The sequence below is a fragment of the Gossypium raimondii genome, chromosome 1 (genome assembly GCF_025698545.1).
Source record: "Gossypium raimondii isolate GPD5lz chromosome 1, ASM2569854v1, whole genome shotgun sequence".
NCBI classification, from domain to species: Eukaryota; Viridiplantae; Streptophyta; class Magnoliopsida; order Malvales; family Malvaceae; genus Gossypium; species Gossypium raimondii.
The window spans coordinates 6,279,298-6,295,909 of record NC_068565.1 but is presented as its reverse complement, the minus strand read 5'-3'; the positions used below and the strand labels follow the sequence as shown (position 1 = coordinate 6,295,909).

The 16,612-nt window shown below is 37.9% G+C and overlaps 1 protein-coding gene and 1 pseudogene across 1 annotated transcript; both read right to left on the bottom strand.

Moving 5' to 3' along the window:
• Window positions 1-8,545: 8,545 nt before the first annotated feature.
• On the bottom strand, window positions 8,546-9,154 carry LOC128042317 (disease resistance protein RPV1-like; annotated as a pseudogene).
• Window positions 9,155-13,893: 4,739 nt separating this feature from the next.
• LOC128041890 (disease resistance protein RUN1-like) lies at window positions 13,894-14,869 on the bottom strand. The gene is made up of 3 exons (XM_052632722.1): window positions 14,638-14,869; window positions 14,318-14,534; window positions 13,894-14,194 (listed from the first exon to the last, which is right to left on the bottom strand). Exons 1-3 carry the CDS (start codon window positions 14,867-14,869, stop codon window positions 13,894-13,896), a joined length of 750 nt encoding a protein of 249 aa, XP_052488682.1.
• Window positions 14,870-16,612: the final 1,743 nt, after the last annotated feature.

Sequence of the window (16,612 nt, the reverse complement as noted above, 5' to 3'; positions counted from 1 at the left end):
TGGTCTTTGTCTTGTACACCCATTTAACTTCAACTGGGTTGTATCCTTTTAGCAAACCTGTTAACTCTCACGTATCATGTCTTCTTATTGTTGTAATTTCTTCATCCATTTCCTTATTTCATTTGATATCTTCAATTGCTTCTTCATATGTTATAGGATCACATTTTGTAATTAAACAAAATAAGGAATAATCAAGAGTTGTCTATATGGGTTCTGCAACATTATAAATGTTGTGTAGACTGCACATTCTTGTAGACACTTCCTTTGAACTACTACTACTTGGTGATGACGATGTTGTAGGAGTTGTTGCAATATGACTTGGTGGATGGCTTTGATCATCACCTTCTTTATCTTGATTGATGAAGTCATCATCTTTATCATCACTAAAAAATAGTCCTTCAATTTACTTTTCTTTGTCGCTCCATCTTTAGTAATTTGTTTCATTGGACTCAAAATTTATTGAAATAATAACTTTCTTGGTGAGAGGGTTGTGTAGTTTATATGCTTTGCTTCTTTTTTCATATCCAACAAAGATGCATTTCATGCCTTTTTTATTGAGCTTCACTCTCGTCTAATTAGGAATGTGAGCATATGTGATGCATCCAAAAAACTTGAGATGTCCAACTCATGGCTTTTGATCGCTCCAAACTTTATTCAGCGTATTATATTTCACACTTTCTACTAGGCATCGATTAATAGGTAAACTGCAAATTGAACAACTTTAGCCCAAAAAGTTATAGGTAGATGTTTACCTTTTACCATGCTTCTTTCCATATCAAGAATAGTACGTTTCTTTCTTTCAGCAATTCCATTTTGTTGTGGTGTATATGTAACTATCAATTGGTGAATAATTATGTGCTCTTTATAAAAGCTTTTAAACAGTTTTGATAAATACTTGCCCTCGTTATTAGTTTTGAATATCTTAATATAATGTCCACTTTGTTTTTCCACCATAGTTTTGAACTCCATGAATTTATTAAGTATTTCTAATTTTATTTTGAGAAAATATATCAAACTTTTTCTACTAAAATCATCAATAAAGGTAAGAAAATACATGTTTCCTCCAACTGATGGTATATCAAAATGACCTACTATGTCAAAGTGTACAATCTTCAGTAGTCTCCAAGCTCTTTGAGATTTACAACTTCAAAACTTTGCTGAGATTTGACACATTCAACTTTATTTTCTCGATTTTCATTTGATTTTGTTTGGCTGTTTCTTTCTTTTCCCCTACATATCCCCTAGGCTTTACCCCAGTAAATGTCCAAACCCAACCAGAAACATATCCACGAAGTGTACCCGTTACCATAATACCTTAACAATATTAAGTCGGTACCTCAGCACCGGTGAACTACCTAACAGGTTCAGATTCCAATCCCGAGGATAATCCGACCAACCCAGTTTTTTCGATTTGGATGACATGGCTGAAATGGATAGAGCAAGAGTAGAATTGCCAAAACAACTAGAAGATCAATGTAAGTGGTTGGAGGAGAAATTTAGTGCTATGGAGAATGCTGACTACCTTTGCGAGGTTGATGCTAAGGATTTATGTTTAGTCCCGGATCTAGTACTCCCACTAAAATTCAAGACTCAAGAATTCAAAAAATATAATGAGATTAGTTGTCTTGAAGCCCACATCATAATGTTCTACCGAAGAATCACGGGATACGTCAATAATGACCAATTTTTAATTTACTGCTTCTAAGAGAGTTTGGTTGGGTCGGTTGCCAAGTGGTACAACCAGCTAAATAGTGCCAAAATAAGCTCATGAAAAAATTTGGCACAGACTTTAATGAAACAATACAGTCATGTGACTGACATGATGCCTAACAGGATTACATTGGAAAACATGAAAAAGAAGCAGAGTGAAAGCTTCAGGTAGTATGCTCAAAGATGGAGAGAGGTGGCAACGCTAGTCCAACTGCCTCTTCTGGAGAAAGAGACAATAATACTTTTCATAAATACTTTGAAAGCTCTGTTCATTAACCATATGTTGGGAAGCACTACCAAGAGTATCTCAGATATAGTAATGTCTAGTGAGATGATTGAAAATGTAGTAAGGAGCGAGAAAATAGACGCGGGGAAAAACGCCAAAGATCAACCCCGAGGAATAAGGAAAATAAAGTGAGTAACGTGAGCGTGTATAATAAAGGTTATTCAAGACGGTCACTGTAGTCCAACCAAAGACCGTAAAAACTAGCCATCAAGGCCCCTCAAGGCAATAATCTAACTCAATACCAAACACAAAAAAACTCCAGTTCACACCTATCCCGATGACATATAGGGAGTTATGTCAGAATATGTTCAATGCGCATGTGGTATCCCTGTTTTACTTAAAACCCATGCAACTTACATTCCCAAAATGGTACGATGTGAATGTTTAACGCGAGTACCAAGTAGGAATAACGGGACACTTAATTAAGAACTGTACTGCATTTAAAAAGTTGATTAAGAGGTTCATCAAGATAGGGATCGTTAGGTTCGATGATCCATCAGGACCTAATGTGGTAGGAAATCTGTTACCCAGTCATTCAGATCAAGGGGTAAACGCGATAATTGAAAGTGGAGGAAAGAGAACCAAAATTGATGTGGTGGAAGTAAAAATCTCACTAAAATGAGTTTGGAAAAAGATGATAGACGGAGGATAATCATGCAAGATTCAGAGGAGAAACCTAAAGAAGTGAGGAGCTACTGCGAGTTCCCCGCTAAAGAAGGTCATGGAATCCAAGAGTGTGATAAATTCAAAGCTTTGGTACAAAGTCTAATGGATAACAAAGAGTTGGAATTCTTTGAAGAGGTCAAAGGACTGGAAGGAATGTTGGGAAATCTAAGCATGAACACCAAATCCAAATAAAGAATTAGGGAAGAAAACCTGTCAGACATTTGTCCTTATATCCTCGAAAGTGTTTTGAACAATTAGATTGAAAAAGATCCTTGCAATTTTTAGAACTAATTCAGAGTAATGTTCAAAGCACACTTATTGCTCTAAGCCCGTGAGCAATAAGAATCCTTTTGTGAAATAGGCATATGTCCAATAGCTTGATTTTAATAAAATGCATATTTGTGTTTCATTTTGGCAAATATTCTTTTATTTCTTCCATTTCATTCATACTCATACCACACAAATGATTATTCTTAGATTCATTTGTTTTTTGGGTCTTTCTTCGTTCATATAACAGGTCTCCAGATATCAATGATATGAGCGACATCATTACTAACTCAGAATCTCCTTTTGAGTAAGATATGTGTTTAGAGGAACTTCAGGACTTTGAAGATGATCGAAATTGTAACCTATCTCCTAATTTGTTAAGGATGGTAGAACAAGATGAGAAACAAATCCTACCTCACAAAGAATCAGTAGAAATTGTGAGCTTAGGAGAAGAGAAAGAGATGAAGATCGGAGCTTGTATCACCGCAAAGACAAAGTAAAACCCCATTGAGTTGCTCCAAGAATTCAAAGATGTATTCGCATGGTCATATCAAGATATGCCTGGGCTAAACACTAATATCGTGGTACACCGACTCCCCATAAAGGAAGAGTGCAAGCCAGTTTAACAGAAGCTCAGAAGGATGAGGCCTGACGTCTTGCTGAAAATAAAAGAAGAGGTTAAGAAGTAATTCGACGCTGGTTTCCTACAAGTGGTTAAATACTCATAATAGGTAGCTAATATTGTCCCCGTTCCTAAGAAAGATGGGAAAGTATGAATGTGTGTAGACTATAGGGATTTAAACAAGGCCAACCCAAAAGATAATTTCTTATTGCCTCACATTGACACCTTAGTGGACAACACGGCAGGTTACTCACTGTTCTTCTTCATGGATGGCTTTTCCAGTTACAACTAGATAAAGATGCATCCTTAAGAAGACATGAAAAAGACGACATTCGTAACTATATGGGGAACATTCTGCTATAAAGTGATACCATTCGGACTGAAAATGTGAGAGTGACGTATCAAAGAGCCATGGTAACCTTGTTTCATGATATGATGCATAAAGAAATTGAGATTTATGTCGATGATATGATCTCAAAATCCAGAACAAAAAAAGAGCATATGCAAGTCTTGAGGAAATTATTTTTGAGGTTGAGAAAATTCCAGCTAAATCTCAATCCAGCAAAATGTACCTTCAGGGCTAGGGCAGGACAATTGCTAGGGTTTGTAGTTAGTGAAAAAGGGATCAAGATCGACCCATCTAAAGTTAAAGCTATATATGAGTTGCCTCTGCCACGCATTCAAAAAGAAGTTCAAGGTTTCCTAGGAAGACTAAATTATATCGTCTGGTTCATTTCACAACTAATTGAGAAATGCAACCCCATATTCCATCTCCTTATGAAACACAATCCAGGCATATGGGATGAGGAGTTCCAGAAGACTTTCGACAAGGTCAAACATTGCTTGTCTAAATCCCCAGTGCTGATGCCACATTACCCAAAAAAGCCACTAATATTGTACTTGGCAATATTGGAAATTCCATGGGATGCGTACTTGGCCAACATGATGAGTCAGGGAGAAAAGAGCGATATAGTACCTCAGTAAGAAGTTTAATGAATGAGAAACAAGATATTTGCCAATTGAGAAGTTGTATTGCGCCTTAATCTGGACAACCCTGAGACTAAGACAATACATGTTGTACCATACAACATGGGTAATCTAAATGATGGACCCTCTAAAGTATGTGATGGAGTCGATTGCTCTGAATGGAAGAATGACTCGATGGCAAATTCTATTTTCCAAATTTGATATAGCCTATGTGAACCAGAAAGCAATAAAAGGGAGTCCAATAGCAGATTTTCTCAAATAAAAATTATGTATGTTGCAACTAGAAAGCCAGTAGAGCTCTAAAAGATTATGAGCCTTTGAATTTCGATTTCTCAAATAAAAATCTGATGTATGTTGCAACTACTAAAGAAGGTGCTCAAAAAGAACATCCCTGGAAACTAAACTTTGATGGGGCCTCCAACACTATGGGTAACGGAATTGGGGCTGTCTTAGTATCCCCAAACAAAGATCACTATCCCTTTACTAGTAAATTGGATTTTAATTGCACGAACAATATGGCAGAATACAAGGCATCCATCATCGGTATCCGTGTAGCTATAGAACTCAATATCAAAATACTAGAGGTATATGGGGATTTTACATTAGTAATCTATCAACTCAAAGGTGAATGGGAGACAGGGGATCCTAAGTTGATCGAGTATGAAGGCTAGTCCTGGAGTTAATTAAAGAGTTTAATTATTGGTCGCCCAAAAATAGCATTGTACTCCATGGGATGGTCTAGAACAAAGAACTAGACATGCTCCGTAGTTGTGTGCTTGTCATCCCCAAGGTGACAGGTAAAGTGGTCGAGCCTTTTACCTCAATAGGATGGTTTGCAAAACCATATAGTGGGCTAGCTTTGGACAATGCTTGCTCCTTTAGCCCCATCTTCTGATATGCTTCCCAAGATAACACTTTTACTACACTACCACTGTCTACAAGTATCCTTTTAAACTTAAAACCTACTATTGTTGTAGACAAAACCATAAGATCATTACCCTCTTCGTCAAATACCAACTCCTCATCATCATTACCAAATTCAACGCTCTATTCTCCCTGCTAATATGACCTTTTAGGGGTGCTAATAGACATCACACTTCTCATCTGCGCATTCTTTTTTGCACTAAAACCTACCCACTTTTTATCTATTCCTATAATTACATGGATGGTACCTTTAACCTTCTGTTTACCCTTGGGATCACCATATGAAGTTTGACCTTACTGGGAAACACCTTGATCAACAAACTTGGCAAGCTCGCCGTTTTTCACTACTTCTTCAATTGCATCCTTTAGGGTGAAACAATCCTTATTTTAGTGTCCAACATCATTGTAGAAGGCACATCTGTCTCTCGAGTTGGACCTCATTGTACTATACCTCATTGGAGATGGCTAGGGCAGGATACCAAGACATTTTACCTGGTTCAGAATGTAAGAATGGGTAGCATTAAAATGAGTGTAAACTTCAAACACACCTTAGGGAATGTACTTCCTAGTATGCTCTAGTTGAAACCTCTAGAGAGCCCTAAGAGAATCACCTTGCATCTGATTTCTTTGCTAGCTATCACCTCTTGCTCGTAATGTCTGGCTAGGAGGGCCTTGTTTACTGCGAGTTGCCTCTCAGTTTCTAAACTAATTGTCTTCCATCTGAACAGTGCTATGCGATACCCTTTTAATCTCCTCTGCCTCTATGAACTTGTAGGCTCGCTCGTAAAGATCTGCCAAACTCCGTGGCCTGTTATTGGCAAAAGAGTATTGTACATGATCATTTTCTGCCCCCATGATAAAAGTATCGATAGCCTACTGATCCTTCAAATTCTTCGTGTTTAAATTCGTCGCATGAAATCGCTTCACATAATTTTGGAGAGACTCTCATTCCCTTTGTTTCATTGACATTAACCCCGTAGGCGTGCTCATGGTTGCCTTGTGGAGCCTGAATCTTCCCAAGAACATCTGGCCTAATTGAGAAAAACTTTGAACTGAGTCTTGAGAAAAGGAAAAGTACCAATCTTTCGCACTCCCTTTCAGTGTCGTGAAAAAAGCTTTGCACTTTTCCGAATCCAATGCTCTCAGCTATAATAATTGTATTGCCTTAAATGGGCTCACAGGTCTTTTCTCCTTTCAAACATGTCCTTTGGGACTTTAAAATCACGCGACAAGTTCACTGTTGCTATCTCAGGGGCCAATGGATTGTTATAACGTTCTCACGTCCCGTTGCAATTCATCCATCTCGTTTCGCTATTCTCTTGCATGCATACTTGAAGCTTTGTCCTGTGCACTCACATTGTCATAAAAATTAGAAGTGTCAGAGCTTACCTTCCTTCTTAACTCTTTATTCTATTTCAATAACTCTTGCTGAAAAGTCTATTGTTGCTCGAACCATTCCTCTTGCGCAACCATTTGATCTTTCATTAACTTCATCTACTCCTGGAGAGCAAGGAACTATTGTGACAATGCTTATTAGTTGGGAGGGAGTGGCAACCCGCAACCAGTGGATATGTTCAAGCCCAATGGACCGGAAACTCCCTGATAGGCCGCATTGTCAAAGTTCTCCGGTTGATCGGCAAACAAATCTGCTTCATTAGGTTAACTACTAGAACTCGAGGCTACAACCTGTCTCGACGAAAGATTGAAAGGTAAATTCTTATTTGGGTGAACCATCTTCACTTCTGGTAATTTCTCTCAAACTTGAAAGAAATCTATCGGTTGGAAATTTGTCCACGCTCACCGCACCAATTGTTAAGTAAATTTTCATTATGTCTCATTAGAGGGGACAATAGAATATTTATATGCATAGCTTATGTTCATAGAATTGACGTTCCTAGCAAACTCTATGCATGCTGGAAACGTGTATTGTTTTGGGTTGCCTGCTGGACACTCCTTGGGCATCTGCGAGTTGAGATCGCGAGCTCCCCTTGCGAACACCCCCTATCATGAGTGAGCAGGATCCATGAGCTCCTCTTGTGAACACCTCTTGTGAGCTTCATACTATAAGGCTTGCCCGTATCCATCTAGTGAGCCCTATTTAGGTCTCAAGTAGGAGACCCGAACCTTATTTGGTCTTCGGGTTAGTGATCATAAGAGCGTAACAATTATAAAAATAAAAACTTTTAAGAAATAGAAACTCAGCTTGCAACAACTTTTCAATGTAACAAAGTAACTCTTACCATGTTTGGCTTCCAGAACTTTTCAATGCGGCTATAAGGCAGAAGAAGTGCAACAAGGTTCTCCGGTTGGAAGCTTGAAGGGAAGGATTTGAAAGGATATCCATGCCATTATAAAAGCCTTAACTAGTTACTAAGATATTTGAAACCACGAGAATTCGGAACATTGAAGACTCGGAGCAGTCTTAGCCTGTTCATCGTCAAAAGGCATCAAGACTCAAAGTCCAAGTGTTCTGCATTTCCGATAACCACCAAGGAAAAAGAGGAATGAGCTTTACAATATACTGAGTAATCAACTACATATACACGATAGGTGTATGAATTTACACCGATAGAATCGATGACTAGACCTTGAATGACTTCCGTTGCTGAAAATCGAGCAATCAACTAATTAATACGGTAAATTTAATGACTTAACAACGCAATGCACGTCCAAAAATAGTTCAAAGCTAGACTTGCATCCTAGTATCGTATGAATCAACAAATATTCAAGGGTGGAGTAACAGTTAATAGTGCTAAAGGCTTACAGTGTTTTCTATTAGCACATAATTAGTATCATTTTCCTCCCACAATCTACTACGTTTTCCAGGTTCATTAGGAGATTCTTGGTAAACAATTTTCCTTCCCATCTATTGTAACAAGACGTGCATCGACATTTGTTGTCTTCATCAATTGTTACAAGAGATTTCTTGATGAGAACATCTATTCCAATATCCGGGAAAAAGCCACAACCATCGAGAATTTTGGTTACCATATCTTTGTCTTCTCCTTTGAAGAAGCATGCAATATCCAAAAATATATCTTTCTCCGATTGTTCTAACCCATCAAAACTTATTTGAAGCCTGTCTAGAATTTCTTTGTTGGACTCCTTTTTAAGTCTTTCAATAGCACTTCTCCATTGAGCTTCATCGATCCGCTGCATGTAAAAGAACCAAAAACTTCAAGAGCTAACAGAAGGCCATTGGCATATCCCACTACACATTTAGAAAGCTCAAAAAATTCCATTGCAGGTGTTTCACTTTTGAAAGCTTTCAAACTGAAAAGGCGAAGTGCTTCCTTGGCATTCAATTTCGTCGGATTATACACATCATCCACTCCTTAGATTTGCAGTAGATGCTCGTCTCTTGTTGTTATGATGATCCTGCTTCCTAAACCAAACCAAGCTCGCTTGCCTAATAAACATTTTAAGTGTTCTATGTTATCGACATCATCAATAACAACAAAAATATTTTTATGAGATAACATATGACGTATGATGTCATTCCCATCATGAACATTAAAAAAGTTGAAACTTTCCTCTGGAAAAATTTGGGAAAGAAGTTGTTTCTGCAAACAAACAAGTCCATGTTTCTCTGCAACTTCACGAACATCGGCCAGAAAGCTTCGGCCTTCAAAATGACTTGAAATTTGGATATAAACAGATCTTGCAAGAGTTGTTTTTGTTGGATTTTTCATTTAAATTTTGAATATATGAAGGTTACAAAAAATATTTGACAGTTACGTACTAATTTAACTGCTCTTACTTAGCACTTACTAAAAATATAGCAACTTGTATACAAAAGAAAGCTGGGATACCAGCTATTACATCAATCAATCTTTCCTACTAACTTAGCTAACTCATTACAAAGATTTAGGCTAAGTTCCATAGGAACAAAATATTCAAAAAGTAATTCTATAACTGAACCAACTCCATTTCTTTGCTACAAAACAGTATAGCAACTAAACTTGTAAAATTTGCTGCTGCTGGTCTTTTGACCAATTTGTTGCTGTTGGTTCTTTGTTGTAATGCAGGCCACGGCTTCAACACTCCTCCTTGGACTGTATGCAACAAACACCAATCCTTTCCTTCAAAGCATTAAATCGGTTGGCTCCCAATGGTTTAGTTAAAATGTCAGCTAACTGAATTTCTGAGCTGCAATGAACTAAGCTAACCTCCTTCGATTGCTCAGCTTCTCTAACAAAATGGAATTTAATTTTGAAGTGTTTAGTCTTACCATGGAAGACTGGATTCTTTGCTATGGCCACAGCTGATTAATTATCCACACTAATCTCAGTAGGCTGAGCTTGATTTTCATTCAAATCATCCAAAATCTTCCTAAGCCAAATGGCTTGATTTACTGCTGCTGCAGCTGAAATATACTCAGCCTCTGCTGTGGATTGTGCAACAGTTTGTTGCTTCTTTGAACTCCAGCTGAAAACACTAGAGCCTAAGGTGAAAAAATAACTTGAATTACTCCTCATGTCATAAACTGACCCTGCCCAATCGCTATCAGAATAGCCTACAAGTTTCAGCTCCTTTGCCCTCCAAAACTTCACACCAGCATCGATGGTTCCTTTGACATACCTTAACACTCTTTGCTGCCTTCAGATGTGCACCATTATTGCAGTGCATAAACCTTGAAATTTGACTAACAACATAGACAATGTCTGGTCTAGTTGCTGTTAAATAAAGCAAACAACCAATTAAGCTTCTATATGCTTTCTCATCTACACGATCGTGTTTACTGGCACTTGACAATTTTTCCCCCAATGCAACAGGTGTAGTGACTGATTTGCATTTTGACATGCAAAATTTTTCAAGCACCTTGGAAGCAAATGTCTGCTGACTTATGAAAATACCATCACTTCCTTGTCTGATTTCCATACCAAGAAAATAGGTCATTAGACCAAGGTCAGTCATCTCAAAGACATGTTGCATCTGCTTCTTGAAGTCTTCAATGAGTTCATCTTTGCAGCCAATGACCACCAGATCATCAACATACAAGGAAACAATTAACAAAGTTTCCTTATGATCCTTCTTAACATAGAGTGTAGGCTCGCTGACACTCTTTACGAACCTAAGCCTTGCCAAATAGCCATCAATCCTCTCATACCAGGCTTTTAGAGCCTGCTTTAGGCCATATAAGGCCCTTTTCAATTTGTAAACCTTCTGTTCTTCACCAGTGACCTTAAAACCCTCAGGTTGCTCAATGAATATTTCTTTATTAAGAAAGTCATTTAGAAAGGCTGACTTAACATCTAAATGATACACCTTCCAGTGCTTTTGAGCTGCCAAAGCAAGCAGCAATCTGATAGTATCCAACCTTGCAATAGGTGCAAAGGTTTCAGAAAAATCAACCCCTTGCTGCTGACTATACCCTTTCACAACCAATCTGGCCTTGTGTCTGTTCAAAGTTCCATCAGCATTGTTTTTAGTCTTAAAGACCCATTTGACAGCAATGATTCTTCTATTTTCAGGTCTATCGACAAGCTCCCAAGTGTCATTCTTCTGAATCATACTCAATTCAGTTTCCATAGCCTCTTGCCAGCACCTTTCTTTTGCAGCTTCTTCAAAGCATGAAGACTCTACTAGAGTTACTGCACATCTTTCATAAATGTTTGCTATTGTCCTGGTGCCTCGAACAGGTTCATCATCATAGCCATATTCAGTTATTGCTTCATTTTTAGCTTCCTGCAAATCAATATCAATCTGATCTGCCTCGAGCAAATTTGCTTCAATTCCATCTCATTTCCAGCTACTTGCTTCACTGAATTTCACATCTCTGCTCACTACAATCTTCTTGGTCAGTGGATCAAAGACTCTATATCTTTTCTTCACATTGCTGTAGCCAACAAACACCCCTGGCATGGACCTCCTGTCCAACTTGGTTCTTTTCTCCTCAGATACCAACACATAACATAAACAGCCAAATACTTTCACATGAGAGACAGATGGTTTCTGTCCAAACCAGGCTTCAAAGGGTGTTTTAACCTTGACTGCATTGGTAGGAAGCCTATTTAACAGATAAACAGCTGTGTTCACAGCTTCTGCCCAAAAAATGTTTGGCATTTTAGCCTCAAATAAAAGACACCTAGCCATGTCAAGGACTGTTCTATTTTTTCTCTCACAGACTCCATTTTGCTGTGGAGTATAAACAGTGGTTAGCTGGTGTTGAATTCCAGAATCATCACACATCTTTTGGAATTTTTGAGATACATACTCAAAATCATTGTCAGACCTCAAGCATTTCAACTTGCAGCTAGCTTGGTTTTCAGCCAAAGCTTTAAATTTGCAGAAAAAATCATAAACATCTGACTTGTGCTTCAAAAAATTTATCCAACAGAACCTAGAATAATCATCAATGAAAAGTACAAAGTACCTACTACCATTTAAGGAGGTGGTCTTCATAGGTCCACAGATATCAGTATGAACAAGCTGAAGCTTTCCTTGTGCTCTCCATGCCTTGTTGACTGGAAAGGGTAATCTGGTCTGTTTGCCTAGCTGATAGACCTCACATACAGCATCCTTTGGCTCGATTTTGGACATGTCACTGACCAAATCCATTTTGTGTAACATGTTCAGTGAATTGTAGTTCACATGCCCCATCCTCCTGTGCCACAAGTCTGTCTCATCAGACTGAGATGCATATGCCTTGGCCTGAAGCTGATTCACATCTACAATGAAGGTCCTGTCTTACATAGCCACTGTAGTTAACACTTCACCAGCATAATTTTTGATCAAACAGTTCTTGCCTTCAAAAATTAGAGAGTAGCATTTCTCCAATAGTTGGCCAACACTTAGCAAGTTTTGGTCAATGTCAGGTACATAGAGAACCTCTGAAATGGTTTTAATACCTGACTTAGTGCTTATCAAGGCGTTGCATTTCCCTTTTGCCTCTAGCAGCTCACCATTGCCAATTCTGACTTTGGACTTAAAGGTGGTGTCAAGCTCCTTGAATATACTCTTCTCAGAAGCCATATGGTGGGTACATCCACTGTCAATCAGCCATGTTTTACTAACTTTTCTCGAGCTTGCAAAGCATGATGCTGAAAAAACATGCTCTTCTTGTGCTTCAACCTCTTCTGCAGTTTGAGCTTGGCTTTGAAATTGTGGTTGTGGTTTTGACTTGCTCTTACAGACCTTTTCAATATGGCCAAATTGCTTGCAGGCTCTGCATTGAATGTCTGGTCTGTACCAGAAGTATTTCTCAAGATGAGTAGTCTTCTTGTAATGGACACAAGGTGGGAACTTCTTTTTGACAGATTCTTTCTTCTTCTTCTCAGTCCAAGGCTTCTTGCCTTTGGCATTTAAGTTTGCACTTGAGCTTTCTCTGCCTCTAGCCTGAAAAGCTCCTTCATAGTGGTCCTCCTGCCTATTTTCCCTTCTCTGCTCTTGAGCATAAAGAGCATTTATAAGCTCAGTCAAAGGGATCGTTAATAAGTCCCTTGAATCTTCCAGGGAGGAAATTTTTGCTTCATACTTCTCTGGCAAGGTTGTTATGACCTTCTCAACCACTCTTTGGTCACTGAATTCTTCCCCAAGCAGCCTTATATTGTTGATGAGAGCTATGATTCTCATCGATATCTTTTGATGGTTTCGAGTCTTTCATCTTGAGGTTTTCAAAATCTCTTCTCATGTTGATCACCGTTTCTTTGTTCGGTCTTGTCGGACCCTCAAACTCCTCATTGAGTTTGTCCCAGCTCGCTTTGGATTGTCACAAGCCATTATTCTTGTGAAAATAACATCAGAGACTCCACTTTGAAGGCACGACATAGCCTTGTACTTCTTGGCACAGTCTTCATTGTGCTGCCTGATCTGGGCTATAGTCAGGTTGGCTCTCAGTGGTGGTGGCTCAGTGTCATTGAGAACAACATTCCACAGGTCATATGCCTGCAGGTATGTTCTCATTTTTACTGCCCAGATGTTGTAATTTTCTCCAACAAAGACAGGTGGAGGAAGAGGTGTAAAACTTATTTTCAGCAACCAAAAACAACCTTTGCTTCTTTTGTTTCAAGTACAACTTGCTTAATGACAGTGTACAACCAAGGTCCTTAAAGATTGAAAGCTCTCGATACCATTTGTTAGATTTTTAGCAAGCAAAGATGAAAAATGATCGGAGCAAAAGAAAAGAAACTTGAAAGAACAAAAACTCAGCAAAGAATTGTAACTGAAAGTCATATATTTTTCATTTAAATTTTGAATATATGAAGGTTACAAAAAATATTTGACAGTTACCTACTAATTTAACTGCTCTTACTTAACACTTACTAAAAATATAGCAACTTGTATACAAAAGAAAGCTGGCATACCAGCTATTACATCAGTCAATCTTTCCTACTAACTTAGCTAACTCATTACAAAGATTTAGGCTAAGTTCCATAGGAACAAAATATTCAAAAAGTAATTCTATAACTAAACCAACTCCATTTCTTTGCTACAAAACAGTATAGCAGCTAAACTTGTAAAATTTACTGGTGCTGGTCTTTTGACCAATTTGTTGCTGTTGGTTCTTTGTTGTAATGCAGGCCACGGCTTCAACAGTTTTACCTAACCCGCCCATACCACAATTCCCTATAATCCGAACACTATCATCTTCCTCCCCTATGCCTATTTTGCAATTTAACTCTTCCAAACGTGATTCAATTCCAATCATGTCATTAGGAGCACTTGCAAATGTTTGACATAATTTTGTTGATACCTTTTCAATGATTTCTCCAATAAGTTCTGATCCATGCCTTCAAATACAAAGCAAAGGAAATAGCTTAGTGAACATTAAGGGCACAGTCCTTAGCTAATGCCTCAAATTTCAATCTTGATGCTGGTAAGATATTATTGAAGTGAAAGAATATGATAGTTACCTGTTACTCAAGTGCCATCCTTTGATGTTAGCTACTTGAGTTAAAGCAGATCGCCACCTTTGTGTCTTCTCTTTGTTGTCCTGTAAATTATTTTCATGCTTAATAAAAGCTTCTAGAACTTTTTCGGTTTGTTTTCTCAAATCAGACGGATCCACATAATAGAAAATGGGGAGACAATATGTCCCTTGTCGTTTTTCTGTTGAATAATCTTGGAAAGCTGTTGTAGGCACCAACTCGAAAAACAATACCCTTTCGACAAAACGATTACAGAGCACCATGACTCATGAATTGCTTTGAAGGGTTCAAAGTGCTGAGTTCACCTGTCTTAAGCTTTTCGTCATCCCTAAAAGTGGTGATTCCTCTCCTTTTGAATGCAGCATAAAGATGATCCGTGAAATTCCTGCGGGTATCCTCACCTCTGAAACTCAAGAAAACATCATATTTCCCTAGAGAAACTGAAGAAGATGATTCCAATGATGATGATGATGATGATGAGGAGGAGGAGGAGGAGGAGGAGGCAGAGGAGGATGTCTCATTATCGAATCTAACCATTGGAACTTAGGAGCTAAGTTGAAGAAATCGATGGCATTTACTTGGTACTTCGGAGATTTTCAAGATTCATTTTTGTTGCAGAAAGGCTGGCCAATTAACACACCTCTAAACAAACTGAGAACAAAAGAAGAGAGGTAGTTTCTCAAAACAAACATTAAGAAGAGCTATATTTGGAGGAAAGTTGATGGAAAGTTAGTAGAAGTAACTAGGCTCTTATACTAGAGATTAATGATTAATCTACAATAAACTTGATTATCATCTTAGAGTACATTGTAATCAAATATTGTAATGATAGCAAAAGACAAACCAAGTTGAAGGAATAGTAATTCACATGAAATTGACGTTGAAAAGAAAAAGCATTCTACTTGTTTTTGACACATTCAACTTTATTTTCTAGATTTTCATTTGATTTTGTTCGGCTGTTTCGTTCTTTTCCATCTTCTTTTTCTTTTTTTCTTTTCTCACTCAATTATAAGAATCCGACAAATCCAACACATATTCCCTGTCAACACAAATATAACTCTCATTTTATCGAGTCTGAGCAACAAAGAACTCGAGCTCAATTACTCTTTCTAATTTCTCATTTAAGTTTTTGGCGAATGCTATAATGTTGTAATGTTATGTTAGCAATAAAGTTTGGTGTTATTAAAATAATTAATAGGTTATGTTATAAGAAAAAAGCATTTATGAAAAAAAAATTGTATATAAATTTTATCAAACATAAGTTCGATTTTTTGATATATGGTTTTTATTTCTTTTTTTTTTGTGAAAAAAATGGAAACTATTATGAAATACTAAAACTTTCAAGAGGAGAAGTTTCATATAACTATAGACCCTCCTCACTGCTAAAGGCCAGCTTGGTAATACTATCAGTTTCTCTGTTTTCATCTCTAGTAACATATTCAATCAACCAATTTTCCTCATTTTGCAAAAGCTGTAAGATATGCCTGATTAATGCAGAATTTGATCCCCTCAAGGACTCATTGATAGCTCTAGTAACTTCCATATTGTCTGATTGTATCACAATTCTATCATGTATTTTGCCTTGTGTCAACGTCACACCATTGAGGATGCCCTACAATTCAGCTTCAAAAATAGAACATTTACCTAATATGCAATTGAACTCGAGTAAGCATTTGCCACTGTGACTTTCAATACACCACCTGTTGCAGCATAACCTGTGTTAAATTTAACGGCTCCATCAGATCTTAATCGACTCAATCTTCTTGTTTTTACTGTCTATTCTCTCGAGCTCAATCTCTCCCGGGTTCCTTCCTTGCAAGATGAAATGTATTGGTTGGCCCAACTATGCGCACTGGACCCCGTGAAAGGTGTATATATTCTTGTTCTTCCGTATCCGCCAAGCAACAATGCCAAAGTAGCACGACCAATCGACATTCCTCCAGGTTAAATTGAGTCGATTATCCAAATTGCACTCAAGCGACTCCGGTAAATTACTTGAAAAGAAAAAGATTAGCTTATGGGGAAGGACGATTCAGAACCATACCTGTTTCGCTGCATCACAATCCCTTATAGCATGAAGAACATCCTTTGTTTCATGGCCACAGATCAGACACCTTGCTTCACTTCCCACACCACGCCTTAGTCGCTCTGTTTGAGTAAGCAATCTCTATTTGAAGGCCAACTAGAAAAAAAATCCGAACCCTTTGCGGTCCCTTAATTTTAAAAGGACAGAAGAATCATCATAATATTCATTTAAAAAAATGTATTAATCTTTTTTCA

Coding starts and splice junctions, on each gene's coding strand:
- LOC128041890 (XM_052632722.1), bottom strand. CDS start 14,869: ATGGTTAGATTCGATAATGAGACATCCTCCTCTGCCTCCTCCTCCTCC. Junction 14,535..14,637: donor TGACGAAAAGCTTAAGACAG/GTGAACTCAGCA, acceptor TGCCTACAACAG/CTTTCCAAGATTATTCAACA. Junction 14,195..14,317: donor GGATGGCACTTGAGTAACAG/GTAACTATCATA, acceptor TTGTATTTGAAG/GCATGGATCAGAACTTATTG.